The sequence below is a fragment of the Juglans microcarpa x Juglans regia genome, chromosome 5D (assembly GCF_004785595.1).
Source record: "Juglans microcarpa x Juglans regia isolate MS1-56 chromosome 5D, Jm3101_v1.0, whole genome shotgun sequence".
NCBI classification, from domain to species: domain Eukaryota; kingdom Viridiplantae; phylum Streptophyta; class Magnoliopsida; order Fagales; family Juglandaceae; genus Juglans; species Juglans microcarpa x Juglans regia.
The window spans coordinates 34752105-34770605 of NC_054602.1; the positions used below are offsets into that span (position 1 = coordinate 34752105).

The 18501-nt window shown below is 35.0% G+C and overlaps 2 protein-coding genes across 4 annotated transcripts; one reads left to right on the top strand and one right to left on the bottom strand.

Annotated features, from left to right (window-relative positions):
- Window positions 1-2303: 2303 nt before the first annotated feature.
- On the bottom strand, window positions 2304-4682 carry LOC121266409 (alpha-ketoglutarate-dependent dioxygenase AlkB homolog). 2 transcript variants are annotated; one of them, XM_041170224.1, is made up of 4 exons: window positions 4427-4682; window positions 3713-4003; window positions 3123-3467; window positions 2304-2806 (listed from the first exon to the last, which is right to left on the bottom strand). In XM_041170224.1, exons 1-4 carry the CDS (start codon window positions 4622-4624, stop codon window positions 2531-2533), a joined length of 1110 nt encoding a protein of 369 aa, XP_041026158.1. In that variant the 5' UTR covers window positions 4625-4682; the 3' UTR covers window positions 2304-2530. The 2 variants fall into 2 exon arrangements, with proteins under 2 accessions (XP_041026158.1, XP_041026159.1); XM_041170225.1 differs by having other exon boundaries at window positions 3713-4010; window positions 4427-4567.
- Window positions 4683-14301: 9619 nt separating this feature from the next.
- LOC121263984 (G-type lectin S-receptor-like serine/threonine-protein kinase SD2-5) lies at window positions 14302-16288 on the top strand. 2 transcript variants are annotated; one of them, XM_041166996.1, is made up of 3 exons: window positions 14303-14620; window positions 14710-15037; window positions 15140-16288. In XM_041166996.1, exons 1-3 carry the CDS (start codon window positions 14592-14594, stop codon window positions 16139-16141), a joined length of 1359 nt encoding a protein of 452 aa, XP_041022930.1. In that variant the 5' UTR covers window positions 14303-14591; the 3' UTR covers window positions 16142-16288. The 2 variants fall into 2 exon arrangements, with proteins under 2 accessions (XP_041022929.1, XP_041022930.1); XM_041166995.1 differs by having other exon boundaries at window positions 14302-15037.
- The last annotated feature ends 2213 nt before the right edge of the window (window positions 16289-18501 follow it).

The window sequence follows — 18501 nt, forward strand, 5'->3', positions numbered from 1 at the left end:
GTTTTATTATGTTAAGTCATATCAATTAGTAAAAGACAATAAATTTGCTTATTTAAGTTTAATAAAACTTGAAGATTGTGTTAATAAATATTAAACAATTCGACTGCGTTTGGATGCTAAGGTGATCTTAGGTGATTTGATATGTGAATAGTAGTATTTTTTTTTATCCCATTGAAATGTATTTGAATATAAATAGTCTGAGAGATATATCTTTAAATATATGAAGTATGTTGAGATATGTTTAACTTTTTTACGAGAAGTTAAAAAAGTAATGAGTTCTATTAATAATTAGTCGGAGATGGATTGAGACCATCTTAACAACCAAACATAGCCTTCATCTTTCTTTTCTCCGTACGATTATTAAATTTTATAATAAAAAAAATAGAGCATTGAGAAAACTCCACAATCAGCTTATAAACAATTAAAAATTCACAATTTTTCCTTATACAACTAGAAATCATCTGTAACAGAAGCACTACCAAAATAACTTGAGACTTTATTTTCCTAAGGAATTTTAAGGAGATGTGTACATGTAACTTATTGAATATTGGAAAATATGATAAAGATTAATATTCAAACTACTCATAAATGGAAAAAATAGACTCCCACTTTACCCGAGCGTATGAACATCTGAATTGGGCATATATATTACGAGCCATTCTACTCATCATCCTTACAGCAAACATCACACTTGATTTTTTATTTAATGACAATCAACCAGAGGCCAGCAAACGTGTTCTAGCTACCTATGATATGGTGACTCATTTTAAATTTATATAGTATCTTATCTTCGTAACCCAAATGATATCCCTCCGATAAGGTGATACTATAAATAACGGGGCTACTGGAAGAGGCAAGAGGCTCACACGAAACCAATCAAACAGTTGCGGCACCAACCGAAGCATTTAGAGATTAAGGCAACATAGACAAGTGAAATAGGACATGAGCAAAAAATGACAACAGAATCTAGAAATAGAATAATGAATATTCTCTTCATTATAATATATCATATTGGTATCCACTTATGTGTAATTTAAAATAATTTGGACTAAAACAGTTTAAGATCAAAAAAATAATGACAAGAGTGGCCCTTAATTGATGGAAAATCAACAAATTATGAGTTGTATCGCGGGTTTATAAACTTTTTGAACAAAACAGAGTAAAATGTCAAAATATAATCCGGCAAATTTCTGACGTATCATGAAGACTTCGTTTTTATCCATTGGGTCCATCCTCATTCCTCTGGTTACCGCCCACCATCTCGGTCATGGTCAATAACCCCACTGGCCACACATGGAAAATATATTTAATTTATTTCAGTTAGAGTATAATCTGTTCGGTTTGATATACTTTTGAATAAATTTTAGGACCGAATTAGTATATACTAATTTTGTATTTTCAATAACCGATGCCTCACCAGTTACTCTCTTAAACCGTTCTTCTAGTTTTGTCGGTTCTGATTCGATTTTCCAATTTTTGATATATATTAAAGCTCTAATCTCTTATACTTATATTAATATATATAAATATTAGTAATACACTAATACTATTGGTATAGTACTATTACTTTATGTTAGTGATAATATAGTAATTAATATACTAATGTATATTAGTATTACTAATATATTTATCAAAAGTAATATGTTGAGAATTTATTAAGCCATAAAATGTAATTAATATATATTTTATATTTAAAATATATGATCGAATAAATGTTCATGTTTAAGATTAAAATTTTATATTATAAATTATAATATAACATTATTTTATATATAATTATAATTTATAAAAATTATATATAATATAAAAAATTACTTAAAAATATATAAATATGCGAACCGGTCCAGTCTTAGAAAATATAAAACTGAGACCAGACCAGTTTTTAAAATGGAAGAACGGGTCCCGAACCAAACCGGTCTAAAACTGGACCAAACCAACCAGTCCGGACCGATTCGGTCCAATTTTCCGGTTTATTTTTACGGCCCTAGTTTGAATATTATTTTCTTTCAAGGGGCATCAAGTTATATGGATTCCCGCGAGCTACTTTAAGTCAATCCTAATGTGCAATATTTTGCATTTTGCATTTTATAAATCTGTTAGTAATTAATACAGATATCCACAATCGGGATCTCAAGTTTTGAGAAAATTTTCCATGGCAATAGAGGAGCTGGAGATTTTCTCATTGGATATGGTAGCTTATGGATCAAATTATCATTACTTTTCGCGATTAATCTCCCTGTCCTGGATGCAGTCATCATTGTCTCGTGAATGTGCATAGTGCAGCTCTATACAATCATTGTATCTTATCCTAAATAAAGTTCATAATTTGGAAAGTGAAAGCAGATGGTTCCATTCGAACACGAATAAATACACAAACGACAAGCCTAACAAAACATAATCACTTCAATAGGTCCAAATCTTAATCAAGCGTATAAGACAAATTTTGCCGGGCTGTGCTGCTGAAATATCTTACAAAGTTAGGATGCAAATCAAGCAAAAGGCTGACCTGTAGTAGAGATTGAAAGGTTTCTCAAAACTGTCTGAAGGTAAGGTTGAGACGGCTGGGACGAAGACATGTTTCTTCCAGCAAGGCCTTTGGAGCCGACTTTGGTATGATGGACGACACACCATGAAATATGTGTCTAGATTTACCACCAAAAAACAAAACATCTCCTGATTCCAGAAAAATTCTCTCTGCATTGTCCACATTCCTCTGATCTCCATACAGGAATTCTGCAGAATCGCCCAAGGATAAGGAGACAACAGGCAATCCCTTACAGAGACTCTCTCTGCTTTCATCACGATCCTAATATAAATAGATATGTATTATATTCAAAATGAGTACATATAACTTCTTTAAACAATTTACAACAAGAAGTATAAAGCTCATCATGGTACTTTTTTTTTTCTCTTATCATTCCAAACAAAAAGTGGATGTGTAGAAGTATATATAGATGCTTATCTCCTTGAACTTTTTATGCTTATATATCATACAACTTCTTGATGTCTTGCAGAAAATGCTAGATTGTACAACCACATTTTTCAAGCTACTGACATCAGTAAGTAAACCGCAAGTATTGTTTAGATAATGGGACAGTCTAACATGGTGGAACAGCACTGACCTGGTGGAGCCCAAGTCTCCCACTGGTAGTATAAAAGTTGACAATGCATATATCAGGAGATGTTAGAGGGAGTATGTCTTCCACATTGCTAACATGGTATTCTTTCTTAACAAGGGCATGTGCATCTTGAATTGCTCTCTTAACCAACAGGCTAAATTCGTGTGGAATGCAAGGTGGCTCACTACCATCAACAGGCCGAGTGTCATCATATTTTCTTGACATGGGATCCCAGTTCATACCAAGACACATCATCTGCAGACGAAGTTTTGCTCCATCTTGGTAACCCGGCTGGTAGAATCCCCCTGGGCCAATACCAAGATAGCAACATTTCTTTACAATTTCAACCTGAAACAATAAGAGTGGTACAGTGTACAACTACTCAAGCTTACAGGATTTTGGAATACCCAGCGAGCTTTCTTAAAAGAAATGCAGAAGGCACGCATGCTAGCTAATTGGCATGCCAGCTTATAGCAACAAAGCACATTAACTTTAGCTACATTGTATTTATGTGTAGACCCGATTTGTTTGACAAGTGTTTGAAACATTCAAAAACACTAATACCCAATTTAAGGCATGACAGTAAGAACAACCTGTTCTTTATGGGTGATGTACTGTTTTAGTAGAACCATCCCAGGCCTCAGTACTCTTTGTTTTGCCCCTTCCATTTCAGTGTGCCCCATTTCGTTCAAAGAGCCTGTGGATATGGTAGCAGATCTCCTGTTTCCACATAGGCATATATCATATGGCTTGGCCTTAGGAAAACCATGGGAATAACTCGTACCGCCTCCATATTTTGAATTGCCTCGTCCATGTTGAAGTCTTCCGCCATGAGCAGGCTTTTGCTTCTTCCCAAAGTGACCCAAACCGCTTCCATTTAAAATCTGTATCCTATGTAGATGAGTGATTGAACAACTATTATGCCTATGGATAACTACAGCTTAAAAAAAGAACAACAAATGAACATCATAATTAGGTTTACCAATTCCATTATGTTATACAACACCAAGGCAGTCAATTCGTGTTAAATTTTCAAGTGTCACAGAATCTAAGCGATCAATAACAATAAAAAAGAATAATTAATACAATACTGTTGAGCCTAAATTCGTAAGCTGCTTTCAAGACCTACAAATGTTTCTTCTCTTCCATCGTTTGCAGATTCAACTAAACAGTATATTCAATTCCTTGAGCTCCTTTGTTGAGGTTACAGTATAGAATTAAACCAACCTAGTTTACAAGAAACATCATACAAGTTCATTTGAAATTGACTTCCTCTTTTGTTTCTGGTTAAGAAGAAGAAAACTTACGGGGTCATAACGAGGAGTCGCAGAACTGCCACTCACGATGGAATCTTTTCGGCGAGAACACTTCACTTCTCTGTTTCCCCAATTCAAGTTGTTTCCCAGCGATGAGAACCGCAGGAAAACATGGCTGGAACCATACCTCCATGGACGATAGAGACGATGGTACCTCCATGACAGGGTGGAGGTTCGACCGAGAAGCATTCTCTGCGATGCGACACCGTTTTTAGCACACAAACCGACTATGAGGATCAGGATCGCGTGCTTACTGCTTATCAGGCTTTATTGCTACGTGTAAAATGGTGATTTTCTTTTTTAGGATAATTACAGATACAAAATTCATTTACAAATTATTTTATAAGTCAGTTCATATTATTCAATATAATCTTATTACTTTATATAACATTAGGTAGGGAGCAACGTGCCTAGTTGGGTGAAAATACTTTTTTTTTTTACAAAAATGATATGGTTTAATAAAATGATATGGTTTAGCAAAAACAATAACAATACTTATTATAATATTTGATTAGATGGCATTTCAAAATTTTAGAATTATGCTAATAACTAACTAATTTTATTTATATATTTCCAAGTAATGCATGAGCCTTTCTATTAAATAGAAACTTTTATAAAATTATATTCTCCTTATTAATTGATAATTTATTTATTATATATATTGGTAATAAAGAAGTTAAAAGTCCAATTGCCTTAAAATATTAGTAAAGAAGAAGAATTGGTAAAGCAATTAATTACCTTAAAAATATTCTTTTTTTTTTCTTGACCTGTACCGTTTTCTTAGCCATTAAAGGCTTCGAGCATGTTCTTGTATGTGTTTGATAAGGGTGGTCTTGAAGGAAAAAAAAAACAGAAGAAAAAAAATCAAGCTAGCAGTGTTCCTCTGTCTCACAGATATACTATACTTTAATGGCTAGCAAATTTCCTCGCAATCCAAGAAAACTATCTCCTTATAAGTAAAGCTACAGTGCAGAAGATGAGGATACTCGGCAAGTCTGGCCATATTTGTGAATAACGATTTCAATCCCAAAGCACACAATATGATCATCACGATCTTGAGAATTCTACTGTATCTTCCCCTTAGACCTAGACCAGTTGGTCTATTCCACGATATTAATTTATATAAATCCAGATGCCGTACATCAAGTTTATCTTCTTCTTCTTCCTTTTTATCTTTTTTTTTTTATCTTTTTTTTTTTATGGTTGTTTTGGGGTCCATGCATGCGTCATTGAATTCTAAAATCCTTATCTCAACAATTAAGACAAAACAAAAAGTCCCCATCAATTGACAATGTATCTCAGATTCTCTATTTTCAAACTTAACAATTCAAAAATTTATGTGTCATTTTTTTTTTATGTATCAATCGAACATACCAAGTACTTCCCATTTTGGAGATTAACTTCTTAACATACAAAGGCAATATATACAATCACAAGAGATCAAAAAATCTTGTTAGTGAAAACTGATTATCAAGCATGAAAAGTAAAAGTTAGATGACAAAACCTCCATATGCAATAGTATAAACATATGTTTTAATACATATATTGCTGAACTGTCACAAATACAAAAAAATAAATTCATAATATAAAATGAACAACCAAAACATCATAATCCCATTGCTAAATCACAAACCAAAGTTCTTCCAATTTTGGAGATTAACTTCTTAACATACAAAGGCAATACACTAATTGTGTTGCTGACGAAACAATTTGTAACGCATCCATTGCTGTATGAGCTAGAATGCCACCTAGGTTTCCATATTTTCCCCTATCAAACAAATGTTCTCAAAATAAGGATCGAAGTAATCCCAAAAACCTTGATGACACCTTAATAATGATCCAACGTGAAACGAATGACAAAGATTTCCTTAACATCACTCATGACGAGTAATCATGGGTTCTAACGTTCTAACAAAATTGAAAACACACGGTGCTCACCCAGATTTGGAGTTGAACCAGTAACAGTAATACAATGATTTGTCTAAATCGGATGATGAGTAGGAAATTATTCTCTAAGTTCTCCATAGCATTCAAATCACCTCTTCTCGGAAACTCCAATTTCTCCATTACTGTGTCTTGAGGAGTTAACTTCGAATCCACCCAACAAGAAAAAATCAACAATAGGAAAAATGTATGTAGCTGACTTGGCAACTTAAATCTGGATTATTAAGAAAACCATAGAAAATGTCTCCCACTGGCTAAGCTTGTCACCATGATCCAGCAAGTTCCACCAAATTTTAATCATAATTCATTTCAACCTAACAAATAAACTTGAAATCTCCAACGAATTATGCCCATTCTGTAAAGAAACTTGAAATCTCCAAAGAATTATGTCCATTTTGCAAAGATCACCACCATTAGCAAAGATAACATTTCAAATCAGAATCCATAACAATCAGAGCCCAAGTCTCTAAAGACCCAATTGCCTTGAAGGGAGTTCATTGAACTCATAAAAAATAACCCAATCTTTTAATCGAAACCCAGTTTTTTAAAACAGTTCGTTTATATCATAATTTAAAAAACTTCCCGAATCCAGTAACCATATTAGGAAAGTGAAGAACTTTCAATATTAAAGAAGGTTTGAGAACTACATATGTATTTAAATTCATAGTCAAAGGTCAGAAAGATTGTCTTACCCTTAAGGCCTAGGAAAAAAAAAAACCCAACACTAAAAAACAAATTTGAAGAGCCAAAAGAAGAGAGAAGACGAGGTTGTCAAAACCAGCAAGATCTGGACCCCCACGAAACTGAAGATGCAGTCGATTAACACAAATCGAACACCACAAACCTGAAGATGAAAACATGCAAATCAGATAAGCAAAAAAAATAGCTTCAATGAAATGAAAGGAAAAACACTCTAGGTTGTCAAAACCAGTTAGATCTGGACGCCCATGAAACTGAAGATGCAGTCGATCAATACAAATCCAACACCACAAATCTGAAGATGAAAACATGCACATCAGACAAGCAAAAAAAATTAGCTTCAACAAAATAAAAGGAAAAAAAAAAACCCAACACTAAAAAATAAACTTGAAGAGCCAAAAAAAGAGAGAAGATGTATAGAAGAGAGAAGATGAAGAGAGAGAAAATAGAGGATCTCAATTGAGAGAGAACTCGGGAGGGAGAGAGTACAAACAGAGGAAAATATTAAGTTTCATATTTGAGTCAGTTTCAATTTGTGAGAGGAAGTGATAAGATCATAAATGTAAAGAGACAATAATAGAAACAACACCAAAAAAGATTGAAAGAGAAAAGAAAAGACACAACTAACACAGATTAAAGGACAAAAAAATTACTGTTTTCAAAGCTATCATAGTAACTTAACGCTGATTTAACGAAAAAATTAATGGAAAACAAGAATTTTCATTTCCTCCATTTTATAGCCACTTATATAATAGATATATATATTTTTAAAAGGAAAACCTCATCTCATTAAAATATTAAACAATACATAACTTGTCTTTCAAAACAACAGACAAAACCAGTGTTTTAAATACCGTACCGTACCGGCTGGTACGACATATTTGTCCGATACAGGTATTACATATATTTCATAACGGCCCAAAAACCGGCTGTACCAGCTTATATTTCGGCCTGTACCGGTCTGTATTTAAGCCTGTACCAGTCGATATTTCGGCCTTTAATTTTTTTTTTTATTTTTTCAAACTCTAATCTCATTTTTTTTACTCTCAATTTAGACTAGGTTATTTATAATTTATATATATGTTATATATAATTTATTCATATATCGATTGGTATTTTGGAATATAATTTATATATATAATTTATTCATATATCGACTATTCCGAAATAGTACACGAAACGGTACCAGTATCGAAATATTTCGTTCCAATGTCTCGACTGGTACAACATCCGGTAAAGTATTCAAAACATTGGACAAAACCTTTATTAGACCCTTATCTAACCACACACTCTCACATTCAATATTAACAGCCAACTTAGCTGCCTTATGAGTAGCCTTATTACCAGACCTATGAATAAAAGAGTCTCCACAATGGAAATCTCGACATCATCTACTTTATATCATTTGTAACATGTCCCAACCAAGAATTATCATCTAAATTAGACTGAACAACATCAATAACAACCTTGGCATCACCTTTGAAGTGAAAACTGATGAAAACCCAAGTCAATACTCAATTCCAAAGCTCTTAACAAAGCATAGCTTTCAACAACAAAAATTGAGTTAACACAATCCTTAGAAGCAGAAGAGCAGCTTATAGATCCCCTCCACTATCTCTGATAACAACTCCCAAACCTATCATTTCCTTTTCCTTATCAAAAGTAACATCAAAATTAACTGTCAAATTAGGCCAAAAAGTTGGTTTCCATCCTTGTCCTCTTGTTTTTATCTGACTTGTCACTGCTGGACTAGAACCCTTTTGATGCACTTGCTTATAAGAAAACAGATCATCTTGAGCCAATTCTAATATCACTGCCGGACTTTTAAAACTATTTTAAAAAACAAAATTATTCCTTCTTGTCCATATTCTATGAAAAATGACAAAAACCAACTCTAATTGATCCAATTCTAGCCTTGTATATAATTCAGCCCATAGCATCTCAAAATTTGCATAAAACCTCTGCCACTTTTTAACTGGACTTTCATCTCCACCCTAAACATCAGCTGATGCAAAATAGGTCCAAAGAACATGCAACACAGACTCTTCCTCTAGTCTACATATTGGACACAAACTACTATCAATTACTTGCTTTTTAAACAAATTACCTTTTATAGGTAAAATATTATTCAAAGCTTTCCATATCAACTATTTTGTCTTCCCTGAAACCCCCATATGCCATATCTTCTTCCACTAATCTTCAACCCTCCCACAACTTGATGACTCCCACAGCTTCTGACTTTCTTCATAAGATCTTCATTAAAGACAACTTCAATTACTCTTTTTTCCAACACTTCTTCTCATCATCAATGAGCACATCACCTTTGGCTTCAGAGTCAAAAGTATTAACTGGTGTCTAAACCTGATAAGTTGATGGCCTAGGCAACCACTTGTCCTTCCAAATCCTCATGCACTAACCATTCCCCACTCGCCACACAAGTCCACTTTTAACCAGATCCAAGCTTGACTAAAGGCTCTTCCAGATGAAAGAGGGACAAGACCCTAGTTTAGCGTCTAACAACTCCCCATTATGAAAATACTTATCCTTAAAAACACAAGCCACCAATGAAGAAGGTTCTTTTAAAAACCTCCATACTTGCTTAGCAAGCAAAGCACTATTGAGACTGTTGAGATTTTTGAAACCTAGACCTCCCTTGCCTTTCACCACCCCAAGCTTTCCCCAACTTTTCCAATATATGCCTTTCTCAAGTCTGTTTGTGGTTCCACCAAAACCATGCCAACATTACTTCAATTTCCTTCGACAGATTTCTAGGTAATTTAAAAACACTTATTGTGTAAGCAGGTTTAGCTTGCAACACACTTTTAATGAGGATTTCTTTTCCTGTTGTAGATAAAAGCTTAGTCATCCAACTATTAATCATCTTATAGATTTTCTCCTTTAGTCATCTAAAAGAATTTTACTTAGACCTTCCCACAACACTAGGAAGCCCCTAAATACTTGTTATAGTTGTTGCACATCATCCCATATGTCTGCTGTAAAATAAAACTCCTGGTAGCAGCCTTTTTGTTAGAGTTAAACAAAATACTGGTTTTCTATTTGCTTATAGTTTGACTCGAGGCATACTCATATTGAACCAACAAATTATTCACACAGCACTACTCCTCATATTTTGCTCTTCAGAATACCACACAATTATCATAAAAAAGTAAGTGATTTATCTTTGTACCTCTCCTTGCCACTTCTACCCCTTTAATAATCCATCTAGATTCAGCTTTTTGTAACAATGAACTAAGACTCTCAACACAAATCGAGAACAAATATGGTGACAAAGTATCACCTTGTCTCAACCCTTATGTAGGTAAGATAGTCTCACCTAGCACCCCATTCACAATAACTAAATAACTCACTGATCTCACACACTTCATCACCAATCTTGTCCAATTCAAACCAAATCTCAACTTTAACATCATAGCCTCAAGATAACCCCATTCTACCCTATCATAAGCCTTGGACATGTCAAGCTTAATGTCTACACTACCATCTCTTCCCTTCTGCCTATTTTGCACGGAGTAATTCATATGCTACCATAATGTTGTTTGTAATAAGTTTATCAGGAATAAAGGCACTTTGGTTCTAAGAAATAACCTTAGACAGAACACCCTTCATTCGATTGGCCATAACTTTAGAAATCAGTTTGTAAAAGACATTGCATAAACTTATTTGACGATATTCATGCATTGAACTGAATTAGGAGAGTTTACCTTGTGAATCAATGCTATATAAGTATGATTAAGATCTCTTGGCATCTTCCCACTTTGCAGGAACTCCAAAATCGCTTGGAAAACCTCCCCTCCCACTGTCTCCCAATAATCTTGATAAAACCTAGCACCAAAGCCATCTGCCCAGGTGATTTAAAATGAGACATCTACTTTAAAGCAACAACCACTTCCTCACTGGTAAAAGCTTTGTTCAGACCCCCTCATATCATCTGAGATCCTTTCTTCCACCCCTTGCAGGCACTGCTCTATACATCTTACGGATGGATTAGTAGATTTGTAAACTTCTGAAAAATGATTTCAAAAACCAGCTGCAATGTCTCCCTTCTCCACCAGAACCTGACCCTTAACATCCACAACCTTTTTAATAGTGTTCTTTTTTCCTTCTTTGATTCACACAGACATGATAAAATTTTGTATTCCTATCCCCACCTTCTAACCAATGTCTTTTGGCTCTTTACTTCCATTTGATATCCTTTTGATCCAACAAAAAAAAGCTCAACCCGTAACCTCTTCTGTTCTGCCAAATTCTTTGGCGCCTTGCTATTTTGCAAAAAGCCCACAACTTTGTCTTTTTTCTAATTGTAGTTGTCCTCTCTTTAACAATATTTCTGCTCCATTTCTACAAACCCCTCCTGCAACCGTCCAATTTCGTTTGCACCCTGTCAATCCAATTCTATCGAGCAACCCCTTATTGCCATTTAGTTACAACTAAAGAGCTACAACCCTCCTCATTTATCCAGTTTACCTCATATTTAAAGTGAAATTGACTTCTTTTAACATTTCTTCTCTCATGCAAACAATTCAGCAAAACAGGCCTATGATGTGAACATAAGGCAGTTCGTGTTTCCACTATATACTCAGTATAGATTGCTCTCCAATATGGGTCTGCCACAACTTTATCCAACCTCTCCGTAGTATAAGAATCATCCTCATGGTGGTTACTCCATGTATATTTGTCCCCTTTCCATCCCAAATAAAAAAGATTACCATCTTCCAATACTCTCCTAAACATACCTATCAACTTCCCAGTCTTTGGTCTGCCACCCACTTTTTCATCATTTATCAATACTTCATTTAAATCACCAATCACACACCATCCCCTATCACTAGGCTTGAAATAACCCAATAAGCTTCATGCCTGTCTTCTTAAATTAGCATTAGGTTGGCTATAAAAACAAGTTAACAACCAACTTTGACTACACTCCTCATCCTTAACCATCAATTTAATATGCTTTTGAGAATAATTTACTAACTCAATTTGATCTTTGTGTTTCCATAAAAGCATCAAACCTCCACTTCTCCCCATAGCTTCCACCGTAATGTAACATTCAAATCTAAACCTTCTTGCAACTGCTTGAGCATGAAAATAGGACAACTTAGTCTCCATTAAGAAGATCACATCGAGCACTTTATCTTTCACTAAACAACAAAGGCTTTGAACTGTTTAGAAGTTTTCAAACTCCCGACAGTTCCAACTTAATATTTTCATAATGCTTGGTGGAGTTGTCCATCAACTTCCGCCAAATCCAGGCACAAATTATTATGTCTTTTCAGTACCTTAGTGCAACACTTCTTGTTACTCTTGGTGGAAAGAACTACCTCCCCACTACTATATGAACCCCTTTTTTTATTAAATAATACCTTTGTAAGAGAAGAGAACACACATTTTTCATGGGCCCGACTCTTCCACCTACCACCTACCACCTCCTTACTGCTGTTTTTGTTTTTCAGGTGATGCTAGTAGTGAGCTGACCAACCTTACCTCCCCCTATTTCAAAATTGCTTCTAATGCCTCTTTCGACTGGCTAAGGAGATCTGTAGGCCCATTAGAATGCACTTGGCCCTCAGTAGACCATTTCCCTTCTTCCGACCCATTACAGCCCAATAATCCACTTCTGACTGCTCGCCCACTAACTTCCACTTTCCCATTTAAAAAGTCGTTGCTTTGAAAGTTTGCCAATCTTTCATTTGTAATACTCTCCATAATCATCTCCCTATCCCCATTTGAAACCAACCCACCTGTTCCGCCCTCTTCCTCCTCAACTTCCATCCCTATCTCAACAACTTCCAAAACATTTCCATGATTCTCGGCCTTATCTTCATTCAAAACACCACCTTTATTCTTGATTTGTCCCTTATCAGAATTATGCATCAACCACCCATGATTTGTACTACCGACATAAATTTTAATTTTCTATTTTATATATAGAAATGAAAATAAGTGTAAAGAAAATTATAAATTAATATTTTCATTCCTTTTAGACATTTGTTTTTATAATTTTTGCAAAATAATAAACAAGATATTCGTAATTCAGCTGTATTGATACTGTGATTTAATTAGATTCACAAATTCCATTTATTTTTTTGAGTTATAGAAAATCTTAATCTAATTTCTTTGTATCCATCTCAACATCCTTTTCCATATTATTTTTCCTTTGCAGTATAAATTTTCCTCCCTTTTCTGAAAATTTTGAAGTAAAGGTTCTCCCTTTTTTTTTTTTTTTTTGTAATATGATTTATTTTCTTCTTATCACACAATTTCAGACTGTATATGCTTTGAGAAACGGCGTAATAAATAACATTTACAAATCTAAATCGGGTTTTGTTAGTCTTTACAAAATCCTATTTTAAATAAGATATATTTTTATAAATTAATTTATAAAATAAAATCATTTTACAAAACACCCTCAATTTTAAATATATATATTATTTATATATATATGCGTGTAATTAATCCGTTTTGATCACATAGCCGTGGAATGAAACACGTCATCCAAGCGTGATATCAGGGTCAGCAAAATGTAATTGTCACAAGTGGCATAATCAGACATATACACGTGGCATGCAACAACCGCGTACAGAAAGTTGTATCATAATAATCCCACTCAAAAGCACGCCTTCCAGGCTCAGGCTTCCCCCACTAGTGAAAATGGCACTCAATTGATCCAACCAAATTAGATGGATTGGCCCCCAAATTCATTGTACTAATAATTAATGAGTCATGCAAGATAAAGCGGTTTGACGCACCAAATCACATATCAATGTTAATATGATTTTTTTTATTAAAAAAAAATAAAAAAAAAGAAAAATTTTAAGAGAAATAAATGTTTTATTATTATGAAAATTATTTTCGTCCTCAATTTGTACCGTTTCATTAAATGAATGCTTTACATATCAGTATTGATGTGCGATTTGATATGCAAACTCAATTATAAGAAGATTTTTTCATAATTAATATGAGTCATACTACACAAAAGCGTCACACTCTGTACACCATTTAAAAAACATATGATTTTACTTTTTTATCTTCATATTTTATATTTCATTAAATATGATAGCAAAAGAGTAAAATCATATATTTTTAAGTAACGTGAGGAGTGTGAGAGTTATGTCTAAAATTTTTCAATTAATATTACACCCAGCCTAAGCAGCTCAAAATTAAAGGCCTTAAAAACTTTAGAAGGTCCCTCGCATGGACAGCTTGTACACCACCACCACCACCACCACCTTTCCACCTTCTTTTTGGGTCCTTTACAATCTGCTACTTTAGCAGCAAGTACTTTCTAGTTTACAAAATTTAACACTCCCTAGCTTCCCAGCATAATGCCCCCACTTCATTAGTTTTGCTTTCGTATTGTCTATCACAGAGCAGAATGAAATTCATAGCCTTTTTGGGAGTTGGGTGGGTGTTTGTAAAGTTGCTGCAATAGTACTCATGCCCACCCAACTCCCAAAAAGACTACTGCAAAACCGAGGGATGATCTTAATCATCAATGTCCAACCCAACTGCTAGAGACCGAAAGAAAGTGAGAAAACAGGATTGCCAGATTCAACCATGAAGCTATATTCCTTCAGTTTTCTCATTCTTTTGTTCACTTATGGGTATTGCAGATCGGATATTCGCATTCCTTTTCGACTCACGCTTGCTGTCCCTGTGGAATATAGTGTGGGATTCATTGGGAGAGCTCTACTTTTGGAGACAAACCAGACGGTACCCAACTTTAAAGCTGCATTGAGCGTTGAAGCTGTTGATGGGAGGTACTCATGCTCCTTGGAGGTTTTCCTTGGAGATGTGAAGGTCTGGAATTCTGGCCACTACTTGAGGTTTTATACATGGGATATATGTGTGCTAGAGCTTACTGGGGATGGAGATTTAAGGTTGAAAGGTCCGAAAGAGCAAGTGGGATGGCGAACTGGGACTTCTGGACAAGCTGTGGAGGTAAAGCTTCAAATACGCCCAACTCAATTTTAGTATCGTTTAGGCCAACATATTTTTCTAATGGGATTTTTTTTTGCATCAATTTCATTCGTCTTGATGCAGAGATTACAGATACGGAATTCGGGCAATCTGGTTCTGGTTGACACCTTGGACCAGATAAAATGGCAAAGTTTCAATTTTCCCACAGACGTAATGCTCTGGGGCCAGAGACTCAATGTGGCCACTCGGTTGACTTCTTTCCCAAAAAACTCAGTTTCATTCTACTCCTTGGAAATTCAGCACAACGGGATTTCTTTGTACCTTCATTCTGGTAAGTGGAACTATTCCTACTGGGAATTTAAGCCTTCCAATAACAGGAATATCACATTTATCCAATTGGCTTCGAATGGCTTGCGGTTATTCAGTGATAAATATAAAAAAATCGCGCAGATTCCATCGCAACAATCTCAACCTCTAAGGTTTTTAGCGCTGGGAAATGAAACAGGAAATCTGGGGCTCTTCTTTTATCACCCTAGCAAAGGAAGATTTGAGACTGCTTTTCAGGCACTAAACACCACTTGTGATCTTCCTCTGGCTTGTAAACCTTATGGCATTTGTACATTCTCCAATGCTTGTTCATGCATCCGGCATTTAACAAAGGAAACCACAATGAGTTCTAACTGCAGTGAGGGAATTTCTGGAGAGTTTTGCGGCAGTAATCAGGCTGAGATTCTTGAATTAGAGGGTGTTAGCAATGTTCTGAAAGATGGTCCTAAAAGGGTTAATATTAGCAAAGAAACATGCTCAAACTTGTGCTTGGAAGACTGCAAATGTGCAGCTGCATTATATTCCTCTGTCAAAGGGGAGACAAACCAACGAGAATGCCATCTTTATGGGCTGGTTGTGGGAGTTAAACAGGTTCAAAGGGGAACTGGAATGAGTTTTATGGTTAAGGTTCCAAAGGGAACTAGTGGTAATCATGGTAAGACTAATGTCAAGAAATGGGTCTTGGCCATGGTAGGAGTGTTTGATGGATTGATTATTCTGCTTGTTCTGGGAGGGCTTGGATACTACTACATACAAAAGAGAAGGAAAAACTTGCAGGCTACTGATAACCACACTTGATTTCATTTGATTCCAGGTTTTTATTGGAATTCAATGCGCCATTACAATTCTTTTGTATTCAGTTTGTAGAGGAAAGAAAATAGTTTTGCTTGTTATTAATAGGCCGGGGGGTTCATTTGGTGAAGTAATGCACTTCTATTGAAAATTTTTCATAGTCCGGGAAGCATTCAGTGAGTTTTCATTCTATTACGGAAAAAACTCCCTTATTTTTACTCTTTTATAAATTTCATCCGCGAGTTACAAAATGAGTAATACTATACGTAGTCGTAGAGTGTACAAGCACGTTGCAGTCACTTTAAGAAAGAGTAGGGTCTACTATTAACAAATTAATTTTTTTCATGTAAGTCTCGTATTTATTTACTTTTTTCGAAGTGATTGCACGACGTTTATACACTCATGACTGTAACTATCATTTCTCTTACAAAATAATATAAAAAATTTAGAACATAAAATCTTAAGAAATTTAAAAAATTAAATAAGGACATTCATTTGGTGACCATGGTGTTGGCTGAGCCACCTTCAGACTCATTGAAGCATGAATCACGAGGGGCTCTTGGCAAGGTTGCCTTTGTAGTGGCTCTTCATGGCGCCTCCACTACTTGACTGCCTCCACGGTGGCTAAATCAAGCCACCATCAAGTAGCCTGATCTGTTGACAAAATTACTAAGAGCAATGCTACGTACAGTCTTCAAATGAAGATTATATTGCAAGCTTAGTTAATTTTATCTCTATTTTTTTTTTAAAATTATAATAATATCCTTATCAAAATGGTAATTTTTTTTCATTTAATAAAGAGCTTACATATACCGTCTCTAAATGAAGACTGCAAATAAAATTTCTCAATTACTAATGGGTGGCCACCTCTATGGGCAACTTGCAACCATCACCCAAGGTAGTAACTGTGGTCGTGGCCGCTGGCTACTCCCAACAAATATTTTCTCCATAATTAGTTTAAAATCGAATTGGGCCTAGTGACTATGGGCCTGGTAAAACAAATGAATCTGTAAACAATAAATCGTAGCTTTGGGCACATCACATCCCTCCAATAGAGGCCATAGACGGTCCCCTAATCCAACCCACGTCATGTATCTCTCTCCTGGAACTCAAAACCTGGCCTCTCTCCCCTTGGGGAGGGACAGAAGGTGCCCTTAATTCGGCCCATAGGGCTCTAGGCATTAGACCATGGTGCTTACTTTGGAACAAAAGATGAGCCGATGAAACCATTTGGAGTGGAATAGGCATTACAAGTATTATTTATATAATGAACATATTGCAAGTGTCCAAACAAGTAAACATATATATATTTTTTAATTTTTTAGTGAGCCTAATCACTGATCCTGATCCATGCGCTTTGCCGCCCAGTAGTAACCCGTGCAAGGTAATTAGGGATATACAAACAAGCAAATGCGATGGATACTATTATGTGGTTAAATACTTCCAAAGAAACATATATTATTAATTTCCCGGGGCTCTCAAATCCGTAACAGATCCTTGACCAGTCGGGTCATCAAATCGAGCTGCCACAATAATAGATCAGGCTCCACAAACCCAACAGATCATGACAAGTGAAAAACACATAGAATTATTTCAGGAGTACTAATTAAGATGACTACGTTCGGTTCCTATCAAAACATGAGAGATATTGTTAGGCATAATAAAAGGATTACAAATAATTCGCACATACTTTATAAGCTGCATGCCTTGAAGTACATTAATTGATCCTCTGACCTCCATGGAAGTATATTGAACTATGGAGTGGCATAATGGATATGGTTTCGAGGGTGCAAGTTGGACACAACACCATGTTTTCCTCATGATCTTCACGTACACCTGCCCATCAAACTTTTAACGTCTTTGCATTTCAAGTTTTAGATAGTTTTAATTTAGCCCTAGTTTTTCACAACTCATACTTTACTACGTCGTAGTATGAGTAACTAGTTTAGCTTAATTACTAAATTACCTTACAGTTTGATTTGTTGTGTATCCTCCGTGGTTTTTTTTTGTAAAAGTTTCTTCCGACATAAGTAAGAGTATATAAATAAATTCAGGGTACTAACCCTCTTCCTTTAAAAATAAAATACATCATTTCTTCGATCTTATTTAAAACTAAAACCATTTATGTTATGATGAGCTATATATATGTTCTTCTCTTTGATTGCATATATGAATTATACTGATAGAATATACATAATATATATATATATATATATATAATATCTTCGATCTTTGGTTGTAGCATGAGACTAGTTAATTGAGCATGCCTTAGTTTGAATCGAGTGCTAATATTTATTAAAATTTTTCATGAAGAGTAATTCTACTTATAAGCCAGTGTGGAGAACACGCTCTTTGTAGGAAAACAT

What these genes read in the sequence shown, in the direction of transcription:
- LOC121266409 (XM_041170224.1), bottom strand. Translation starts at nt 4,624, where the DNA reads ATGCTTCTCGGTCGAACCTCCACCCTGTCATGGAGGTACCATCGTCTC. An exon ending in CGACTCCTCGTTATGACCCC is followed by an intron (nt 4,004 to 4,426) that starts GTAAGTTTTCTT and finishes CATAGGATACAG; the next exon opens with ATTTTAAATGGAAGCGGTTT. An exon ending in GGAGACTTGGGCTCCACCAG is followed by an intron (nt 2,807 to 3,122) that starts GTCAGTGCTGTT and finishes TATTTATATTAG; the next exon opens with GATCGTGATGAAAGCAGAGA.
- LOC121263984 (XM_041166995.1), top strand. Translation starts at nt 14,654, where the DNA reads ATGAAGCTATATTCCTTCAGTTTTCTCATTCTTTTGTTCACTTATGGG. An exon ending in CTTCTGGACAAGCTGTGGAG is followed by an intron (nt 15,038 to 15,139) that starts GTAAAGCTTCAA and finishes GTCTTGATGCAG; the next exon opens with AGATTACAGATACGGAATTC.